Consider the following 23,567-nt stretch of genomic DNA (forward strand, 5'->3'; position numbering starts at 1 on the left):
GTGTTTGTGCCGAGCAGCTTGGCTCGCCTAGATAGTACTGCTGCTTCCGTGGCTGCTAAGGTGGATGTTTTCATGTTGCTCGGTGAATAATTGAGAGGAGGAGTCGGAAGCGGCGACTATTAGTGGCAGGGAACGGGGGATCTACGCTGTTGGGGCTTTTCTCTCTTTCTCCTTGTCCGTGTGTGGTATCGAGGCAGCTCTCTGCGCTTGCCCTGTAGTGCCCGGGTGGGGGCTCCTGAGCAGAGAGCGTGTGTTCCCGGGGCTGGTGCTCTGGTGGGGTTTGCGTGTGTGCGCGTTTTTAGGGTGGGGGTTGTGTCTGATCCAGTTAGGAAGAATGACTTTGGAGTCCATCATGGCGTGCTGCCTTAGCGAAGAAGCCAAGGAAGCCCGGCGGATCAATGACGAGATCGAGCGGCAGCTGCGCCGGGACAAGCGGGACGCCCGTCGGGAATTGAAGCTGCTGCTACTAGGTGAGTGCGGGCCGGCGTCGGTACACACCTTAAGTGCTGCTGGGGGTGCAGCCCAGATATCGCCGCCCCGGGCTCCCTCCGGCTAGCCCCACCGGTGCGTTATATATGGCGCGGTCAGTTTGGTTTATCCTGGGCGCTTGCCACCTTCGCCGCGGGGCGGCGGTGGCGGTGACCCGCTCGCCATTCCTCTGCCGCCGCGTTGTGTGTGTGAGCCCGTGTGCAGGCTTCGCTGAGGAGCTTGTAGCTGGGTAAATAACAGTGGTTCCTATGAGTGGTTTTGATGTGGTAGGGAACCCGGCCTTCCAAAATGGAGAGGGAAAGGATGGCTGGAAAGTGAGGGGTTTTGAGGGATGATGGGTGTAGGAGAGTGATGGTAAGGAAGCAGATTAATGAAAGAACGCACAGGGGGAGTTGCTTTTCAGATTGATGGTGACAGGCTTTAATATCTGCATTGTTCTGTCAGCCTTGGAAAGGTTGTTGGGTCACCAGTTGCATTTTTTAAATTGTGATTTTTATTTAATGAGGCAAACTGAGATAAGGGGCTTATGCCCGGAATGTAGGCTGATTTTTAAAGCAAAAGGAGAAAGAAACCATAAAGACCCAGATGCACTCATGAAGCTGAAAAGTAACCTTAAGTATGCTGGAGGATAACAGAGTCTTTAATACCTTTGGAATCCACCCACTGTTCAGGAAATAAAATCTATTGTATAATTTCTTTTTAATTAAAACAGAGGCTGTTATTTTGGAGCCACGAGTGTGCAAAGGCAATGTTTGTTTAATAGGAATTTGGCTTGTGTTAAAATACGTTTGTCTGTATCTGATGTGCTCTCTACTACATTGTGTAGTTCTTGTGGTAATACAGCTTCTGCCTTAGACTAGCAGGCCTTGAAATATGTCTGCACCAGTGTTTGGTGTGTGGATGAATGGGAATGTTAAAAGTGGATGTGGGGTGTTTATGCCAAAGACTTTTGTCTTGGGTCATGTACATGAAAGGAATGATTTATATTGGAGGAATAAACTGCCCTTTCAATAAAGTAAGGAGAGTTGAAAGGAAGTCAGAATTTATTTTAATGCTTGCTTATGAATGTGTTATTTCCTACTTTAAATAATACAGTTGATCTTCTGTATATGGAAAAAGGGATTGGGATCTTTAACTGATGTGAAAAAAGGAAAGGTGGAGACAGATACAATGCTACTAGTAATAACATTCTGTCTCATTTTGGCCTAATTTTTGGTTGATGGAAGTGTATGCTGTGGCTATTTCAAGATCTGAAACCAAGATAAAATAAATTTTATAAAATAGATACATTTGTTTAATTTTATGGATGCTTAAGTGTAACTACTTAAATATATACACTTGCTACAGGAGAGGCAGTTGACACTTGACTTGTTACTTGGGTCCAAATTGTTTCTGTATTTCCTGGTTTTCTTGCAGTAATGCTAGAGGTTTCGCCTAAGCCTTTAAAAATGTATGAAACTTATTGAATGATACCAACATATACCACTCGGAGACTTGATTCTACAATCAATAGCGTGGAACTTGTATTGTTTTATAAGATCCACCCACTGGTAACATTAAGCGTATAGATAGGTAATGGTAGATTAGGGCCTAATTGTGGCATTACTTTAGACCAAATGAAATAAGGTGATTTCAGAGCAAATATATAAGAAGCCATCACTTAGAAAGCTTTGGAGAAAACTCACTGATTGCCTGTATGAATGTTTTCTGAATGTATCAGTATAAACCATGCATCTGAAAATGTAAGCATGATGTATGAGAAACCAAGAGAGGGAAATGTTCTGCTTCATACTTAACATATCTGTATTTGAGTAGAAACCAGTATAGAAGTTGTTATTATGTACACATTTTTTTTGTATTTAACTCTGTCAGCCTCAGCCATATATTTGATTGGAAGTGTTTGTGCATGTACAGTTGTTTAACAGTTAATCATAGAATCATAGAATGGTTAGGGTTGGAAGGGACCTCAAAGATCATCTAGTTCCAACCCCCTTGCCTTGGGCAGGGACACCTTCCACTACACCAGGTTGTCCAAAGCCTCATCCAACCTGGCCTTGAACACTGCCAGGGATGAGGCAGCCACAACTTCTCTGGGAAACCTGTGCCAGTGCCTCACCACCCTCAGAGTGAAAAATTTCTTTCTTATATCTAACCTAAATCTGCCCTCTTTCAGTTTAAATCCATTGCCCCTTGTCCTATCGCTACACGCCCTTGTAAAAAGTCCCTCTCCAGCTTTCTTGTAGGCCCCCTTTAAGTACTGGAAGGCTGCTATAAGGTGCTATAAGGTCTTCCCGGAGCCTTCTTCAGGCTGAATAGCCCCAACTCTCATCTTGTAAAATGCAGTATAGCAGTGAACCACTGTTGAGGTCATGGTGTTGGATAGGGATTCAAGTTTTTGTGTGTGTGTGGTTTTTTTTTTTTTTTTAAAAAAAGCCCCCACATCAAAACTTTCTAAAAATTTGTTTTAATTAGCGGGTTTCTCTTGGGTATCTGACAGTACTTTTTTCAGTCACTCTCACTGCTTCCCCAGCATAGTCATTTGTTCAGTTCTTAAATTTTTATTTGTTTGGGTCATTCATATGGTTGAGATGGACAAAACCATTTTAAAAATAGGAAAATAATAATTAAAATGGTGAAACTGGGAACATAAATGTCTGAAATTGTTTAAAGTATAGAATCATAGAATGGTTAGGGCTGGAAGGGACCTTCAAAGGTCATCTAGTCCAACCCCCCTGCAAGGAACAGGGATATCTCCAACTAGATCAGGTTGCTCAGGGCCTCGTCCAACCTGGCCTTGAACGTCTCCAGGGATGGAGCATCCACCACCTCTCTGGGCAACCTGTTCCAGTGTTCTACAACTCTCATGGTAAAAAATTTTTTCCTAATATCCAATCTGAATCTACCTCCCTCTATTTTAAAACCATTACCCCTTGTCCTATCACAACAGATCCTCCTGAACAGCCTCTCCTCAAGTAATCTGTTTTTTAGATTGACTTGACCTCTACTGTTCCATTACATATCTTTGTCCCTCAAAACTTAAAGTAGCAGTATTGCTTAATTTTATTTTATATAAATGTTAGGCAAGTTTTTTTCAAAAGTGCCAACTTTTCAGTCCTACTTTGGAAAGGGTTGTTGGACTTAGAAGCCTAAGTGGGTTAAAGGCTTTTGAACATATGATCAAAAGGATATACCTTTATCCTAAGGAGAGAATGCAGCTTAAGCTGAGCTGTGTTAATTGACCACATATGCTCTTCGAACTTTATGCAAGTGCAAAGTAAAAGGTATTAACTCAAAAAGTTTTAAGGAACAAATGAGCACATCTATGCCACATTTTCTTGTCTTGTTTAAAAATGAGACATATATACAAATGCACATATGTAGCAAATATAAAGAAAAAATTCTATGTCAGAAAAGAGGATCTTTATTTCCCCCCTCCTTAACTTGTAGAAATTATAGTGCTTCCTTGCCAAGTGAAATGTTTCCCTCCTAACTATGTAGGTTACTGTGTGACACACACTATGCTGTGTACATCCTTCTTGTGTATTAATAATGAAATCTTTTTACTTTCCATGGGATCAAAGAGTTTAAAATGTTGAAAGTAATTTCTGGAAAACTTTTTTGCATGGTAAGATTATTTAAAATTATTATTTAAAAAATAATCCCTCTCCGTGATTAAACATTAAAATACCACTTTTAGGTACTTCACTGAACATTGTTGTCCTGTTCTAATCTGATCTACAAATTAAGCAAAGTATCTTTTTTATTATTGTAATTTTAAAAAGTGAGAACTAACATATGCACCAAAGTGTATTACAAAGACATAGTATTATTTTCTCAGAACTTGTCTATTCATGAATTAGGCTGACCTCTGTAGTGGAAGAAGCATGGTGCTAGACTAGGGTTTTTCTTGGAGCAAATAGTTGGACTGAATGTCTTCCCAAGGTCCTGCTCTGATCTATGCCTTTTGTATGAGATCTAGGAAAATACCATGGTGGTTCTTGGTTCTTGTTGAAATGCTTTAGGATTCACCACAAGCTATCAAGAGTCTGTTACAGGAGGGTTTGATGTCTGTGGTGGGTTGTGGTTTTTTTTTTTTCTTGAGGGGAAACTGGAAAAGGGCAGTCAGCATTTGAAGTATCTTCTTTTCCTTTCTCTTTTTAAAATTTTATCTCTTCTACAAAGACATCAGTGCACCTCTATTTGAAGTTAACTCAAAATAGAGTTCTGATCTTGGTAAATGTCACCAAACATGGATCAGAAATTTTTCTGCATGGGTTTAGCCAACTTCAAGTTAAATTAGCTTAGAATTTAGAAATTAGCCATGATCTCAACCCAAAAAAAACCCTTCTTGCTCATGGTTTTATAAATAGAGCAACTATGTAAGGAAATGTGTCTAGGTATGTTTTGAAATTTTCCATTGGAATAAATATTTTAGATATCACAGTATTTTTCATTTATGATGCAGAACTTGCATTATTGCATAGTCCTATTCATGTGACTGTCATTGTACCTGAGCTTTATGCTCACTGGCTGCTAGCCTACCACTTACTGGCACTTGGGCTAGTTCATTGCTCTATTAGGTGCAAAGTCAAAGGCCATGTAATAATCTTTGGCAAGAGTCCTTGTACTGAGGGAGAACTTTATGTAAGTTAAGGAAAGTTGCTTTTCTCCTTGTTCTGCAAACCCATCACAGGAGAGTTTTTCAGCTCTTAAGTCTTTAATCTGAATGTTAATTCTCTTGCTCATGTTAGAGAGTATTGGATAAGAATGCCCAAAACTATTTCAACTAATGTTTCTGGGTAAATGGGAGTCAGCCAGAAAGTCAGACAAGTTTCCATAGCAGCAAATGCTAACTTATAAGGCCAGAAAAACTCAAATGCATAAAAGTTGGGGAAAGATGCCATCATTCCTTGCACTTCTAGGTTCCTATCAGGCTTGGGAAACTGAGAATCTAATATGGGATGGATGGACCTATTTGTTTATTTATTTATTTTTACTCTGATACTGGATTTACTAAGCACGATGTGTGCCACTTCATCTCATAGACCAGGGCAATACTAGCAACAAAAATTAAATGCTTGTACTGGGTCTGGCTGGGATGGAGTTAATTTTCCTCATAGCAGCCTGTATGGTGCTGTGTTTTGGATTTGTGACTAAAACAGTGTTGATAACACCAATGTTTTGGCTGTTGCTGAACAGTGCTTTCACAGTGTCAAGATTTTATCTTTTTTTTTTTTTTTTTGTTCCCACTCTGCCCTCCCTCCTCCCAAGTGAATAAGGGGCGAGGAGGAATGTAGGAAGTTTGGAGGGGACACAGAAGACGGCTATTCCATAACATATGACGTGTTCAGCAATGAAAGCTCTGAGAAAGAAGGAGGAAGAGGGGAAATGTTTGTGGTTATGGCATTTGTCTTCCTAAATAACATGCTGAGGCCTTGCTTTCCAAGAAGTGGCCTGCTGATGGGAAGTAGTGAATTAATTCCTCTTTATGCTTTGCTTGCACGTGTGGTTTTTGCTTCACCTATTAAACTGTCTTTATATTGATCCACAAGTTTTCAGCTTTTGCTCTTCTAATTCTTTTCCTCATCCTGCTGTGGAGGGAGAGTGAGCAAGTGACTGGGTGGGAGCTTAGCTGCTGGCCAGGGTCAACCCACCAAGGTGTTGAAAACAAAGGAATGGCTTATGCATCTTCATCAGGTTCTGAGGGGGAGGGGGGAGAGTGAATGTGAATGCCTGCGGGTTAATCTATTGTGGCAAGTAGTTGAACTTGTGGCCTGCTATTTAAAGGTGTTAAGCATTCACCTGCCCGTTGGCTTTTAGAGGGTCGATGTGGGTGTATGAGTTCACCTGTATAAAAGCTTTTCTGATATATATGAACCTATAAGAGAAAAAAAAGACTCTGTGATATATAAATTTTTTTTTCCTTCAAATAGGAAATGTATGACCAAGACCATTAATTTTAGGGCAAAAAAAATACAATCTTGAGCTAAAAACTCTTAGAGATGGGAGGTACTTGCACAGTTTTTGGTATATTATAAAAAATAACTTTCCCCTGTAAAACACTGTCCCTGTTCTTAGCTTGGGTTTGTCCAGGATTTGCTTCTAGTCACTTGTTATTATATCTTGTCTGTTTTGACCTCTGATATTAGATATCTGACCTGTGGACGCTTAGAAACCGAGACCAAAATACTTGTTAATCTTTGTATCTATTGTGAAGCTAAATGAATTGATTTCCTAACGCTAACTGTAGAGTGAATTTTTGAATCCTTTAATCATTCTCAGTTTTCTTTTTAATCCTTTCCAACATCACTTCTAAATTACAATGAGAAATGAAAACTAAGGTGTATATATTCTTTACTACAAGCACAGAAGTAAAATTTCTCTACCACTAGTTGAGATGCCACTGTTGAGATTTGTACAAGGAACACAACAGCCTTTTTAGTCATGGCATCAAACTAGTCATGTTTAGATGACTATCTACCATAACTAAAATATTCTTCAAAATAATTGCTTTTCAGAGTGGGTTCATTCATCATTTGCAACCTGCTTTCTCTGTTCCTGTATAGTTAACCTTACGTTTAGCTGTATTCAGAAGCACAGTTTCTGCCAGTTCCTGGTTTACAGGTTATTCCAATTACTTCACATAATCATATCCTCTTCTTAATTTATCAGTTCACAGCTTTTGTGTCACCTACAGGTATTGTCAGTAATAATTTTAGATTTTTCTTCTATCTTGTGGGTAAAGATACTCAAGTTTCTTATCAGGATGGGAGTATCACTGGGATCCTATTAGAAACAGAGCTATTTGAGGACTCTCTCTTATGTAATTTAATACTTAACTGCTTAAACAACTCTGTGTGCTGTGTTTGTTTGTTCTATGACACCAAATGAGTTGCTTAGCAGAAGTCTAGTTCCTCAAAACTGCTGCATTTACAAACCAAACCATTAGAACTGTTGTAACTGTATAACTCTTGGTATGCAATCTCTCCCTCATCCCATTCCCATCCTTGTGGTGGTGTGTGGTTTTTTTTTTTTTTGTGATATTTCAAGACTTATAAGGTAGGAGGACTTCTCAGTCAGTTCTAAAACTTTTTGATAAGAGATGTCTTGACCTGCTGAGTAACAATGTTCTAACTTTAACTGCTCTGTAAAATCTTCGGTAACTGCTGTAGTGGCAGCTCTTTCATTGTCACTTTAAATATGATCTGTGTTTTCCCTAAAACCAAAACAGAAATACTTACAAGCTATGTGTGGATTTTCTGTGTTAATATGAAGAGCCATATTCATTTAATAAAGGACCAATGCTGTTTTCATACCAAAAAGTACTTAAAATGTGTAGTTTAAAACAACAACAACAAAATATCTGGAACCCTTGAGTTCTTAATTTGACTTCCCCCCCTCCCCCCCCCTTCTCCCTGAACAGTTTTCAATACTTCCCAAAGTTTTGGCTTGCCGATTTCAACTTTCTCTTTTTACTTCCCCTCTTATCCAGACTGCTTTTACTGTTTTTCGGACTTTCTTGTTTTGTGGAATGGAGGCCATCTATTTAATAAAATGTTCTGAAATTACTCTGTTCTCATTTTAAATTTAAATCCAATTGTTCTCACTCCTAATCCTGTCAGCTTTTGTTCAAGTATCTATCATGAAACATGAAGTATTTGTACTACTGGTTTTGGACTTATTTTGCTTGCACATAGCAAATGTAATCGAGTCATGATCACATCCTCGTGATGTGATCCTCGTGATGTAACATCCACATCATGTTACATTTTACTTCAGTTCTGCCACAAGTTCTTTTTCTTAATATGCTAAGATGTATTTCTGTGTGGTGCTTTTCTGTGTTAGTGTCCTGGTTTCAGCTGAGATAATTTTCTTCCTAGTAGCTGATATAGTGCTGTGTTTCAGATCTAGGATGAGAATAATGTTGATAACGCACTGATGTTTTAGCTGTCACTGAGCAGTGCTTAAACTAAGTTAAGGACTTTTCAGCTTCTCATAGTGCCCTGCCAGTGAGGAGGCTGGGGATGCACAAGAAGCTGGGAGGGGACACAGCCAGGACAGCTGACCTAAACTGGCCACAGGGATATTCCATACCATATGATGTCATGCCGAACAGTAACACTGGGGGTGAGTTGGCTGGGGAGTGGCAGCTGCTGCTCAGGGACTGGCTGGGCATTGGTCAGTGGGTGGTGAATAATTGCATTGTGCATCACTTGTTTTGTATATTCTTTTATCATTATTATTTTTCCCTTCCTTTTCTATCCTATTAAACTGTCTTTATCTCAACTCACAAGTTTGACTTATTTTTTCTGATTTTTTCTCCCCATTCCATTGGGGAGGGAGAGTGAGCAAACAGCTGTGTGGTGTTTAGCTGCCTGCTGGGTTAAACCACAACAGTTAAAAAATTATAATTTCTGAAATACAGAAATTCCAAGGTCATTTGCTTGAGACTTTTTAGCATCAGTTACGTGGCCCTGGGAGACTATTACCTCCTTCTGTTTTCATTGAAGTTAACTGTTTAAAGAGTCCTACTCAGTTGTCTGTCAAATCAGCTGTGACTTGGTCATCTGTCATGGCTCCAGCTTTTGTGTCAATTTTTTTATCTGTTAGAATCTAAACTGAAAACCTTGAAGATTACTGGCTAGAAGCCAATTTTGAAGCACAGAAATGTTAATCACTGAACTTTAACTCATGTAAATATTTGCTTCAGTTATACCTCCCCGTTCAAATTTAATCTGCAGATTTTTGGGTTTATCACCTACATATCTAGCATTTTTGTACAGACAGTTGAACTTCCTCTTTTAATGTGATGCTTTTGTTTAATTTTAATCTTATTTTGTTTGGGGTTGTTTTTTGTTTTGTATTGTGTTGGTTTTTTTTTTTTTCCCCCCTTGTTAAATAAGTGCACTATTGTTTTCTCTCTTATTCTTCCCTTTCAGTAGTGAAATGATACTCTGGCCTCATTGGTCAGTCTGTCTTTCTGAATGTTGTTCCATTTAACAATGAGAACTATCCAAACTCTGCAACTCCATCTTCCACGTACATTCAGTGACTGTTCCCCAACTCAAAACTATTGTATATTCTTTCTCTCTCCAGGTGTTGTGGTGGTTTCTTTTCTCCTGGTATGGAACAGGATTGTTGTTTAAATTGGATGTCAAGCTAATAAATGTGGGATGTCTAGATATTTATGATTTGGAAGAATCAAAATGATTGGTTTCATAGCAAAACTGAAGTGTCATCAGTGGATACTCACAGATGACATGTTAACACATGTTCAATTTTGCTGTCATTGTGTTAAATATAGTTAAGCAAGTCCCTTGATGTATTGTCAGGGATTTGCTTGCATCCAAATAGAGCAGACTTTAATGTAATAACTATTCCAGCCATATGCACCTTCCCCTTGGGATACACGCAGACTTCTCTTATGTACTATATGTGCTGTGCTCACGGCTCATCTACCTCATGAGCACTATATGACTATACACCAATGCCTTTATGCAAGGGGCGATGCTTGGTGGATGTTTGCAGCAGCTATTTAGCACTTTTGTGAAATATAAAAAAAGTATCATGTTACGCCTTGAGAAACAATTACTTTGGAGGACTGTTATAAGGCTTCCTGCATTTTCTGCAAAGGGTCCAAGTGTGTCCTTAACAGTTGCATGGTTCTTATTCTCCCGAATGAATCGAATGCTCCAGGACTTAACTGCAAGTGGAAGAGTCTGGGATGTTTACAGTATACCTTCTCTCTCTGATCATAGTCTAGCTTTTGGTCATGGCCAGACTTAATTTTACCAAGATGAGGATTTGGAGCCTGTGGGACTACGTTGTCCTATGTGCCTGTGGTGACCAGTAGGTTGTATGTAATTTTCAGATGTGGATGAATACAGCTGAAGCATGGTTGGAATTTGACTCCTGCTCTCCAGCACTGACACATGCAGCCTGAGCTCCTGTACCCCCTGGGAATTAGTTTCCTTGTCTAGTAGAACATTTAAACCCCTGACTCACTCTGTTTGGTGGACAGGGAGTTTGGGGTTAGTGAGTCCACAGTGAGTGTGCTGCAGCATCATCTTGCAGATGTGTATGAGCTATGTTGCCAATTCACCCAGACCTTTAATTAGCGTGGCTGGAATCTTACTATGCTGTCCCTCACTTATCAATTGCTCAGGGATTTAAGAAAGATTATTTTGCAGACACTCCTGGGCCACTATGACTGGCTACTTGAGGAAAATCAGTGAAACCCTTAGCTCTGCAGTTTGGAGGGCTTCCGGTGGTAGTAGGTCAGCACACTTCTTGGAGACAAGCAGCCTCTGTGCTGATAGTCTATTATGTGGGGTAGACAGCGGGGTATCTTGTTACTCTGGATTACTACTGGCTCTATTGGGTAACCTAGGGCTATGTTTCAACTGAGCCCTGAATATCTACAAGATTGAGGCAGAATGTAGCTTCAAGTAGTTGACTGTAAGCCAAGAGGCGTTCAAGACTGAATTGGTGTCTGTATCCCCAGTGTGGTCAGCATCATTGTGCAAGGGGTTTTTGCAAATAATTACAAATGGAGTGGTCACAGCAGGATTGAGACCTTCCAACTTGTGTACTGTGATGGTTTGATGTGGGGGGGGTTCTGGTGGCAGGAGTCGGCCACCAGATTGGACTCCCATCCCCCTTGGGGTTTGAGCCAATCCGTGCCTCTGTGAATTGCCCTATTTAAGTTGGGACAAAGGAACCGGAAAGGTGTGCCTTTGCCCAGGAGCGAGGAGAGGGGAGGAGGGCGCTGCCTCCCCTGGCCACGGTGGAGTCGCTTGGGGAACTCGGGGTGAGCCCTGCTCCTGGGGTGCCCACTGGGCTGAGTTTACCCGGAGAGGACTGAGATCTGAGAGAAATGGCCACACAGACACCAGGTCAGTGAAGATGGAACAGGACGAGGTGTGCTGGAGCTGAGTTTCCCCTGCAACCGGTGGCGAGATGGCAGGCGGCCCCCCTGCAGCTAGGACGGTCTCGGTGGAGCAGAGACCCACTCGCGGCCTGTGGAGAAGCCCATGTTGGAGAAGAGATGCCTGGGCCTGAGGACGGTCGTGAAGCATGGGACGCATGACAAGGTAGAGACGTATTTAGAGTCTGTGTGACGACCCATGCCAGAGCGAGTGGCAACAACTCCCTAAGAATCTGAGACTGTGGTAAAGCCCGCACTGGAGCAATCCGATGGGGAAGGATTGCATCCTGTGGGTAGGACTGACGCTAGAGAAGGTTTGTGGATTTTCCTTGTGAGTAGGGGATCCACTGGAGCAAGGGAAAAGGGTGTAAGGACTCTTCTTCCTTTAAGAAAGAAGCAGCAGTAACAACATGGGATGAACTGACCTGCACTCCCCCATTCCCTGTCCCCCTGCGCTGGGAAGAAAAGGAAAGGGAGGGGTGGGGAGGTGTTGTTTTTACGATCTGGCTTTGTTTCTTTTTATCCTCTCAAGTAACTGGTTTTGCTTGTCTTTATTCTTTTAAGTAACTGTTAATAAATTGTTTTGCTTTAAGAAAGCTGAGTCTGTTTTGACTGGGACCATGGTTGGTGGGTGCTCCCTCTGTTCTTGTCTCGACCTTCAGTCCACTTATTCTATTTTTCTCCTCTCCACTTTACTGGAGAAGGAGTGAGAGAGCGGCTGTGTGGAGTTTAGTTGCTGGATCGGCCTAAACCACAACATGTACGCACAGTTTGGCAATGCCCTTAATGCCATATATGAAGTACTTAAGGATAGTGTGCACGTAAGCCCATGTCAGTACCAACACATCCTGATAAATAATGTTTGATCATGATAAAAACCTCAGCTCTTCTGCTTAGTACTCAGAGGCTCTCTGTCTACTGCCAGCAAATTCCCTTTGCGTACAAAACAAAACTTTTTTTTAAGTAATACAAGATAAAAATGCTCTCTTCTCTTTCTCTTTCAATGCTCTGGCTAACATAAGTGTGCTACAAAGTCAGGAGATCTTGCAAAGGCCAAGACCTATCTATAGGTTCTCTTTTTTTTTTTTTTTAATGTAAACTGCTACTCAGTGCTCTTATGGTAGGTAGGCAGTGAAATCTTTGAAGAGGATTAGGCCTCAACAAATAGGAGATCTCCTTTAGCCTTCAAGTGGCTCTCTGCCGTTATTTTCTAAAAAGGGTAGGCAGACTCCTGATTTTTTTCCTTAGAATAGAATAGACTCTTTCAGTTGGAAGGGACCTATAACAATCATCCAGTCCAACTGCCTGGCCACTTCAGGGCTGACCAAAAGTTAAAGCATGTCTTAAATAATGACAGGAATGGGGCATCGACCACCTCTCTAGGAAGTCTTTTCCAGTGTTTGACTAACCTCTCAGTAAAGAAACGTTTCCTAATGTGTAGTCTGAACCTCCCCCGAGACAGCTTTGAACCATTCCCATGCATCCTGTCACTGGATACCAGGAAGAAGAGATCAGCCTCTCCATTTCCACAACTCAGGAAGCTATAGAGAACAATGAGGTCACCCCTCAGCCTCCTTTTCTCCAAACTAGACAAACCCAAAGTCCTTAGCTGCTCCTCATAGGACATGCCTTCCAGTCCTTTCACCAGCTTTGTTGCCCTCTGAATGCATTCAAGGACCTTAATATCCTTCTTAAATTGTGGGGCCCAGAACTGCACACAGTACTCAAGGTGAGGCCACCAATGCTGAATACAAAGGGATAACCACCTCTTTTTGACTGACTGGTTATACTGTGTTTGACGCACCCCAGGATGTGGTTTGCTCTCTTGGAGTCAGCAGTGTGCCCTGGCAGCCTATTGAGCCTGCTGTCAACCAGCACCCCCAGATCCCTTTCTGCAGGGCTGCTCTCCAGCCACTCCTCTCCCAGTCTATACTTATGCCTGATGTTACTCCATCCCAGGTGCAGAATCCAGCATTTGATTTTGTTGAATTTCATCCCGTTAATCATAGCCCAATGCTCCAATCTGTCTAGATCTCTCTGTAAGGCCTTTTGTCCCTCGAGAGAATCATCAGCACCTCCCAGTTTGGTATCCTTAGCAAGTTTGCTAAGGGTGCATTTAACTCCTGCATCTGGATCATTGATAAATATATTGAATGGATCTGGCCCTAGAACTGAACCCTGAGGAGCACCACTGGTGACTGGTCACCAGCCAGATGTAGCCCCAGCCACTACAACCCTCTGAGCCCTGCCCTTCAGCCAGTTCTTCACTGTGAACCTGCTCATCCCACAGTTGGACAACTTGTCCAGAAGGATGCTGTGAGGGACAGTATCAAAAGCCTTACTAAAATCCAGAAAAACTACATCCACCACCTTCCCTTCATCCACTAGGCAGATGACCTTATAGAAGGATATCAAATTAGTTAAACAGGACTTTCCCTATTGTGAACCCATGTTGACTGTGCCTGATCGCATTATTCTTTAAATGCCTTTCAATAGTACTCAGTATAATCTCCATAATTTTTCCAGGAACTGAGATTAGACTAACAGGTCTGTAGTTTCCTGGGTTTTCCCTCATGCCCTTCTTGTAAACTTCAATAACATTGGCTAGCTTCCAGTCAGCGGGAGCACCCCAGACTCCCAAGACCTTTGGTAGATTATGGAGAGGAGTCCTGCTGTAATGTTTGCTGACTCCTTCAGTACCCTGGAATGAATCCCATCAGGCCCCATGGACTTGTGAACGATTCACATACTCCCTGTGTATGTGAACAAAGCCTGACCTTGCTTCCAGAGATCATACCATTTCTTTTTCCTCCTGAGTTCCACAAGGAGTTCCCTGTTCAGCCAAGCTGATCTTCTGTCCTGCTTGCTTGACTTAAGACACAGTGGAATTGCCTGCTCCTGTGCTTCTAAAAGGTGATTCTTAAAAATTGTCCAGCACTCATGGACTCCTAAGCCCTCAAAAGAAGATTCCCAGGGGACACTGCTAAGTAGCTTTCTGAGTAGCTTAAAGTTTGCTCTCCTGAAGTTCAGGCTAGCAACTCTGGTGACCTTTTTTCTCATTACACCAAAAATTTTAAACGCAACCATTTTGTGGTCACTGTGGCCAAGACAGCCATCTACCATCACATCTCCATGAGTCCTTCTCTATTCACAAACAAGTCTAGGAGGGCATCTTTCCTAGTTGGCTCACTGAGTACTTGAGACAAGAAGTTACCTTCCACATACTTCAGGAATTTCCCAGACTTGCGTGTCACAGCCATATGGTGTTCCCAGTTGATGCCTGGGAAGTTGGAATCTCCCATAAGGACAAGGGCTACAGATCCAGAGATTTCTCCTAATTGCCTATAGAATAACTCATCAGTGCTTACTACCAATCGCCCAGCCAGGATGTTGACACCCACTACACCATCTCCTTTGTTTTCCATCTCCCTAACTGTCACCCAGAGGCTCTCAACCACATCATCCCTAACTGTAAGGGCTGTACAGTCACACCTCTCCCTTACATACAGTGCAACATCTCCACTTTGCCTGCCCTGCCTATCCCTCCTGAACAGCCTGTAGCCCTCTATCCCAGCACTCCAGTCGTGGGACTCATTCCACCAAGTCTCACTAATACCAGTGATATCATAGCTCTGGGAAGGGACCAATGCCTCCAGTTCATCCTGTTTGTTTCTCATACTTGTATGTGTGTGATAGTTTGATGTGTGGGGGGGTGTTCTGGTGGCGGGGGAGGGGATTTGCTCCCTGTGCCACCAGATCTGAGTCCCATCCCCCCCGGGGGGTTGAGCCAAATTGGTGCCTCTGCGAATTGCCCTATTTAAGTTGGGACAAAGGGGCGGGAAAGAGCTTTTTGCTCAGGAGCGAGGAGAGAGCAGGAGGGCGCTGCCCTCACTCCCGGCTCCCGGCCGGGCGGCTGCCCGGGCCCGGGCCGGCGCCATGTGCTCAAGATGGCGCCGGGGGAGCCGCATGGGGGGGACTCGGGAAGCGCCCCGCTCCCGGGGTGCCTGCCGGGCCGAGCTCCTCTAGAGGGGATTAAGATCTAAGAGAAAACAACCACAACGACCGGGTCAGTCAAGATGGAGCAGGAGGAGGTGTGCTGGAGCTGAGGCTTCCCTTGCAATCGGTGTGAGATGGCAAGCGGCCCCCCTGCAGCCAGGGTGTGCTCGGCGGAGCAGAGACCCACTCGTGGCCCATGGAGAAACCCACGTCGGAAAGGAGATGCCTGAGCCCGGGAGAGGTCGTGGAGCAGGGGATGCGCGACCAGGTACTGTTAACAATGGGGCATGGAATGCACGACGAGGTCGTGGAGGCATCTGGAATCTGTGGGACGGCCGACGTGAGTGGCAGCAGCTCCCTAAGAGGCCAAGACTGGTAAAGCCCAAACTGGTGCGATCCATGGGGAGGATTGCAATCCTGCGGGCAGGACTCATACTGGAAAAGTTTGGGGACTTTTTCTTCGTGAGTAGGGGATCCACCGAAGCAAGGGAAAAATGGTGTAAAGACTCCTCCTCCTTTAAGAAAGGCGCGGCAGTTAACAGCATGGATGAACTGACCTGCACTCCCCATTCCTTGTCCCCCTGCGCCGCCGGGGGGGAGGTTGTGCCAGGAACGAAAGGAAACGGGGTGGGGAGGTGTTGTTTTAAGATCTGGCCTTGTTTTCTCTTTTCTCCTCTCAAGTAACCGGTTTCGTTCCCTTGTCTCCTGTTAACTGTTAATAAATTGTTTTGTTTTATTAAGAAAGCCTGAGTGATGTTTTGCCCGGGACCATGGTTGGTGGGTGCTCCCTCTCGGTTCTTGTCTCGACCCTCAGTCCAAAAACCACGACAATGTGTTGGTGTACAAGTGTTTCAGATGTGCTCCCAGGAGCAGTGTAAACGTTCCCATTAGTGTTGCCACCCTCAAGTGATGCCATGCCAACCCTTGTCTTGCCTTCAGCTCTCCTGTTGGTATCCCCTTCCCCCATTAATTCTAGTTTAAAGCTCTCTTGATCAGCCTCACCAGCTTATGCCCAAAGTTTTGAAGGCTCTTCCATGGTTTAAAAACCCCAAAGTTTTGGTGAAGGAAGTTTTTCTTATATCCATATGTTTTGTTTTTATTTGTAGTGGTCTTCTGAGCTCTCAATCTGTGGAACTTTTTTGCATCTTGAGCTGAAAAAGTGGATAATAAGTCATTTCCCAGGCTCTCCTTAGCTGATTCCAATAACGGCTATTAGTGGAGTTGGCTTTTTGATACTATACTGTTTTCTTTCTCTCTGAAAATCCAGAAATTATAAGGAACCATTTGAGTATTGGATTATCTTTTTTCTGTCCTTTCCCAGTAGCTCACTTTAAATGTATTAAGGCCTTTGTCTGCTAAAGATTTGTCTTTCAGTCTCTCTTTCTCTACAGAATAAATTGTTTAAAAAAAACCCTGCACAAAATAATTTCCATGTTATCGAATAGAAGAAATGGAGAGAACCTTGAAGCTTTAGGTGTGCACTTTTCCTCCAGCAAAGTATAGTAATCCTGTTAGTTTTCTAATATATCTTCTCCTATGATGAAGTACTTTAGAATATTCCAGGTTTCCTTTAATTGAGAGGACTGTAATGAGAAAGTCTAGAAATTAAGCTTGGGTTTGCAGTTGTAAACGAAGGTTTTCCTTCCTGCCATTCTCCTTTTTTTATTCAGTTCCCTTACTAATGAATCCTCTTTCTGGAGATAGTAGGTCAGGATCTTTCTCACTCTTTTCCAATTTGGATAGTTTAATTGAAGAGATTAAGTCTATAGGAAGGCTACCTAATTAAAACTAGACAGGAAATACTTAATTGTTTCCCTTAGCATTATCTCCTGGAGCAGAGGGGAAAATGGTGCTCTCCAAGTCTTTTTGAAGTGCAAGACCTCCCTGACCAGTTGATATTGCAAATTCAAGTGTTTAATGCTTTCACAATAGACTTGTTCTGGATTTGGGCAGTCCCTTAAGTCTGTCAGCAAGCAAGGTAGATTGTTTTCCTAATAATGCAGGCTATTGCAATTCTGTGTTGTGACAGAAATGTCACCTAGGAGTGTTTCTTCTTTTCTTAAGCCAACAGTATCTCTGTAATGATAAATATCATAGGCCTTATTCTTCTTCCAGTAATCTAATTGTAATTATAGTTCCTCAGAAAAATGCTGGAATTGATACTAGGCTTTGTTCCTGGATCAGTCTAATGAATCCACACTCACCATGATCAGGAGTTTGCCTTCAACTGAGGACTCTGGATCAGTATTTTCTTATAATAAATTTTCTGTTTGGAAAAACATCGTACTGACACTAAATACTCAAGTTGGAGGAGGAGAGAAGAGGAAGGATATATTACTTTTGTAGATGATACTGTTCCCTATCTAACTTATCATCCAATTTATAGGCTGAGATGCAAGAGACCAAGGAACCAAAGCAGTAGCTTTTAGTAATTTATGTTGCACTAGAAATGCTTGCCAAGGAGTAGTAAGATTTACATGTTACCCAGACCTCACTAAAGGTATGAACTAAGCTTCATGTTTAAATATATTGGGAAGATAATCTTGTTATAGTTCCATTAAAAAAAAAATTACTATTTATAGGACTTGATTGAAAGATGCAACAAAGGATATAAATATAAAGATTTCTGTAAACTAGTTCGCATGAGTAAAACAGCAGAGTAATCCAGCAAATATTGCTTGTAAATATTTCTGAAACTTAGAAATGTTCATGAAGAATTAGACAAAAAGTTGTGTTTGAAATAAGTTGCAATAGTTAAGAAAATGAAAGGAACCAGAAGTCAAGAAAACAAAATAAACAAATAAATATAGCTATTTAAAAGTGAGGGGGGCAAAAGAAAATTTACAGCAGTTTGCAAAAATGCTTTTATTTCACCTGTGTGGCTGTGTTGAAAAGAACCTAGTTGATCAGCAAATCTACCCTCTCATTACCTGTATATGCTGTTTGCATGTCAGTTGTCTGATCAAAGCTATTGTCACAGCTGGAAGGCTTCAGGCAGCTCCAAGCAGACCAATGTTCTAATGTGAAGGCTTCAGGCTCTACTCTAAGGAACACCCACACTCCTCCAAGGCTCAGGAGGAAATGCCTCACCCTTAGGAGTAAACACCCTGCCTTAAAGAGTCAGGAACCACATGGTTTGCTAGATGGGTCAAGGCTATTGGTCACTTGACCATCCATCTCCCAGAGTGATTGGCTGAATGCTACAGCACCTGTTTCAAGGCAACTTTCCCAGTGTAACGAGCCACAGGTGTTTCTTAATTAGCCTGCATAGGGAAAGAACCTTCACAGGATGCTGCAGCAGCCAAAAGATTTCTCCACAATTCCCCCTTTTGGTTTTAAGATTAGTTTAAATCAAGCAGGGAGATTTTTCAGCAATACCATGGGAGATACATCTAGCAAACCAGTCATACATTTAGTTATTAATTCTAACATTCTGACTCCGACAGAGACTTGAAATTTAGTCTCTACTCGTGGAAGGAACAGGTTGATGGCCGATGTCATTATTTCCATTAGAAGGATCATTTGATAGATGATCTCCATTCTGTCCATCGTTCGGACATTGCCTGTTCTGTTTCTGATGTTGCAGGTCAGGGCGGACGCATCTTGCAGGTAGCCATCGTATCCCAGTATCTGTGGAAACGCAAGCATACCCACGACCCCAAGCAATAAGCTCATATGGGCCTTCCCACGTCTTAGTGAGTAGGTCCCGTATCCAGACTTTTGCTCAGGGCAGGTGCGTCTCGCCTGAAGACTGCAACGAAAGAAAGTGATTCAAAATAATGGGATTATTTGAATTTGATGGCACCGTAAGATGGTTAATTGTGTATAACGCCTTTTCTAGGCGACTCTGTGGGGTTTCTCCATGCATTCCCCCTTTTTGTTTTTCTAAAACACGCTTCAAGGTGCCATGAGCGCATTCAACAATGGCTTGGCCAGTAGGAGAATGCGGAATACCCAAAGTATGATTTACACCCCATAGGTGTAAAAACTGCCGCGTCTTCTGTGAGACATAGGCCGGGCCATTATCGGTTTTTATAGAAAAAGGCACGCCCAAGACCGCAAAAGCGAGTTTCCAATGGGCAATGGCATCACGACTTTTCTCCCCAGTATGAGCAGTTGCCCACATAGCTGAGGAGAAAGTGTCAATAGACACGTGCACATACTTAAACCTGCCAAATTCAGGAACATGCGTTACATCCGTCTGCCAAAGCTGCAGGGCCTTTAGGCCTCTGGGGTTTACCCCCGATGGCAGAGGTGCCCCAAGTCCGTGGCAGTCAGCGCAAGCACTGACAGTGTCCCGAGCCTCAGTGGGCGTTAAGTGGAACTGTTTCTGCAGGGTATGTGCACTTTGATGGAAGAAATTATGCGATGCCTTGGCTTGTGCGATTTTATCGGGCTGAGGTGCTACCCATGCAGGGTTAGCTAGCATGTCAGCCCTGGCGTTGCCTTCCGTTATAAAGCCTGGCAAATTAGTATGACTATGGATATGCAGGATGTAATATGGGTGAACTCGATCTTGAATTGCACACCATAAGGTTTTTAACAGAGAAAACAGAGCCGCATTATTCACTTCTTTCAGAAGTGAACAATCTAAGCGTTGCGTTATATCAGCCACATAAGCAGAATCGGTGACCAAATTCAAAGGTACCTGCGAGAACCGTTGAAAGGCCATGGCAACAGCCCTTAGTTCAACCAACTGGGCTGAGCCTGATTCATGGCCTTCCAGCACCTGCCACTCAGATTCCTCCTTCCAGGTAACAATAGCTTTGCCAGTTTTCCCAGACCCATCAGTGAAGACGGTGGGTCCTTGTACTGGCACTCGGCTATTTTTTGGCCGCAAGGTAAAGCTTGTCGATCTTGCCAATTGCAGCAATTTATGGCTAGGCAGATGGTATGCAATTTGTCCTGAGAAATTTTCCAGTGCACTTTGGAGAGGAGCACTGTTAGTAAGGCTCCACTCAAAGTATTCCTGCTGTACTGGCAAAACAATTATTGCAGGATCTGCTGCCATCAATTGTAGACAGTGCTGACGGCATTTGATTATCAGACAAGCAATTAATTCAAATAGTGTAGATGCTGTCTTTTTTGGTTGGTGCGGCAAAAAGACCCATTCCAGAATATGCAAGGGGTCAGACCACTGTTTGTTCCATTGGCCAATGATACCTGTTGGATGAGAATCTGGAGTGGTAATAAAAATGGTAATATCAATGGAGGGATCTATTCGGTAAACCTGACAAGCAGAAATGGCCTGTTGAACCTCCTCTAGTGCCCGTCACGCTTCAGCAGTCAATTTTCGAGGTGAATTCAACTCAGGGTCCCCCTTTAAAATATTAAAGAGCGGCACAAGTTGCACCGTGGTTAGCCCTAGATAGGGACGTAACCAATTGATGACGCCCAACAGTTTCTGAGCACCATTCAAGGTCTTAATAGAACTTGAGAATTGCACCTCTTGGTGTTGTATAGTTTGGTCCAAAATTTTGACTCCTAAATATCTCCAAGGAGGATGCTGTTGAACTTTCTCCGGAGCCACTTGCAATCCATAAGAATGCAGAGCAGCGAGTAGTCGAGGCTGTATCTTCAGCAGCTCGTCCTGGGTGGATGCTGCTACCAGGATATCATCCATGTAATGGTAGCAGTATGCTTCAGGGAACTGCTTACGGATTCCAGACAAAGCTTGAGCAACGTACCATTGACAGATAGTTGGGCTGTTCTTCATGCCCTGAGGTAGGACCTTCCATTGATATCTCTTTGCAGGTTCAGCGTTGTTAACCGCAGGTACAGTAAAGGCAAATTTTGGTTTGTCATTAGGATGTAAGGGGATCGTGAAAAAACAGTCCTTCAAATCAATGATCAAGATTTCCCACCCTGCTGGAATCATGGTGGGTGAGGGCATACCAGGCTGCAATGCCCCCATGCTTTCCATTACTGCATTGATTTTTCGGAGATCTTGTAGCAATCTCCATTTTCCTGATTTCTTCTTAATTACAAAGACAGGTGTATTCCAGGGACTGGTAGAAGGTTCAAGGTGTCCCTGTTGTAATTGTTCCTTAACTAGTTGAGGAAGGGCGACTAATTTTTCTTTTGGTAGGGGCCACTGGGGTTGCCAGATGGGTTTGTTTGCTAACCATTGCAAAGGCAACGTAGGATACTGGGCGCCCTTCAGTACAGTGGCCCCCATCAAAAATTTGTCCCAATACGTACTCCCCAGGCCGCCAAGACATCCCGCCCCCAGAGGTTGAGTGGAGCTGTAGTGACATAGGGCCGAATTGTAGCTGTTTGACCCTCTGCGTTCTTTACCACCACAGGTCGTTCACTTCGATAACTGTGTGGTTCCTCCCAGTCCTGCAATGGCTGACCCTGCGGGGGCTAAAGGCCACGTAGGAGGCCACGCAGAGAAGGAGACAATTGTCACATCAGCCCCTGTGTCCATCAAACCTCGGAGCTGAATCCTGGACGGCTAGGTATCTGGCAATATTAAGGTGCAAGTCATCTGTGGCTTTTGGCTGGAGATATCCGCAGTCCAGTAAACTTGCGGAAGTCCTGTGGAACCAAAGCCACCACCTTCACGACTCTGTCGTTTTGCCTTAGGGACACTTGATTTGAAGGGTACAAGTTGAGCGATCCGAGTCTTTTCCGGTATTGTGACAGGGGGGGTGGGCGTAGAAATCATCGCACAAATTTGTCCTGTGAAGTCAGCGTCAATAACTCCTGGGTGAACAAAGATCCCTTGAATGGTGGTACTAGATCTTCCCACCAATAATGCACTTAGCCCATGTCCTAGAGGCCCAAATGCATCCAAGGGAACCTTATAGACCCAACAGGATTCTAAGACAACTGTTGTTGTGGTGCATACATCCACCCTGGCTGATCCCTTTGTGCTGGCTGAAAGCTGGCTGAGTAAGCCTGGGTTGGTATCATGCCCTGGGGAAACATTTCTGTCTGAGCGCACATCCCCATTGCGCTCCTGGGGAAGTTTCCCGAACGTGTCAGGGGTCGGCCATTGGCATGATACAAGGATTCACAATATCTCGCAGAATGGCCTGGCTTATCGCATCTTATGCGGCAAGCAGGTCTCCTGTTATCCTTGTTTCTTCTTTGTCTTGTCTGTCTTTGTCTATTGTCCCTCTTAGGTTGTCTTTTCAGTTCCGGGTCAGCATTTTTGGGTTGAATAGGCCATAGAATTGTGGCCAGAGCAGACTTATAGCTTTCAGATTCTAGCTTAGAGCATGCTTCGATCATTTCTGTTAGTGTAGGCTCCCCTGGCATGGAATTTATGATTTTTCTACATTCTTCATTGGCATTGTCTTCTGCCAGCTGCTTACATAGTAGTTGTCTCAGGTTTTTATCTTCGACCTGTTTTTCAAGGGCTGCAGCAACTTTCTCTATGAAAGATAAAAAATGTTCTTTCTGCCCCTGATAAATCTTCACATACCATGTTTTTGAGGCAGCCATATCTATGCCCTTTAATAGAGCTCCCATGCCCATCTTTTGGGCTTGCTCAAGAACTTGGGGGTGCCATGTAGCTTGAAAATCGGGGTCAGCAAAAGCATTGGCTCCCAGTAGAGCATCTGCTGGAGCTCCGTATCTGGGGTCAGTTGGGGGTAATTGCATGTTTCCAGCTGCAGCTCTCTCAGCCATTCTTCTCCAATTGGCCTCAAAGACTGTATATTGTACTGGTTGAAATAATACCTGACCTAGATGTTTAATGTCGAATGGGGAGAGTAGGTCAGTATTTAATATCCTGATGATCTGCATGACCTGAGGAGAGTCTAACCCGTATTGGGCTACCTTGGTTTGCAGGTCTTGGACTACCTTCCAGGCAATGGTTTCGTGTTTGTCAATTTGACCTGAGTTAGGAAGCACCTTTTGTACTGGGAAGGCTTGGATAAGATCCTCTGTTCGTTCATTACTTCCCTGAACAATCTGCTCAGACCCCTTTTCAGGCAACCCAACTTTTTCTATTAGATCCCAGTCACCAGCTTCCAGAGCCCGCCTCTTGACTTCTTCCCAGAACCGTTTTGAATTTTTTGGACGCACAGTCACCTTGCATTCAGGAAGCGTCCAGAGACCGTTGTGGGCCAGCCATGTTTGTTGTCGTCTGACCACCGCCACGGCTTCCTGCAGTGATGAAACATTATCAGGCAGGGGTGTGTCC

The 23,567-nt window shown here is 43.3% G+C and overlaps 1 protein-coding gene across 1 annotated transcript in view; it reads left to right on the forward strand.

The window, feature by feature from the left end:
- The first annotated feature begins 334 nt into the window (after positions 1-334).
- Positions 335-23,567, forward strand: part of LOC147526201 (guanine nucleotide-binding protein G(q) subunit alpha-like) — a 310,254-nt gene continuing 287,021 nt past the window's right edge. Inside the window, exon 1 of the mRNA XM_086630244.1 lies at positions 335-470. Coding sequence (XP_086486370.1) covers positions 335-470 — 136 coding nt within the window. The remainder of the gene's footprint in view (positions 471-23,567) is intronic.

Source organism: Tauraco erythrolophus, chromosome W, assembly GCF_009769465.1.
Source record: "Tauraco erythrolophus isolate bTauEry1 chromosome W, bTauEry1.pri, whole genome shotgun sequence".
Lineage (NCBI taxonomy): Eukaryota > Metazoa > Chordata > Aves > Musophagiformes > Musophagidae > Tauraco > Tauraco erythrolophus.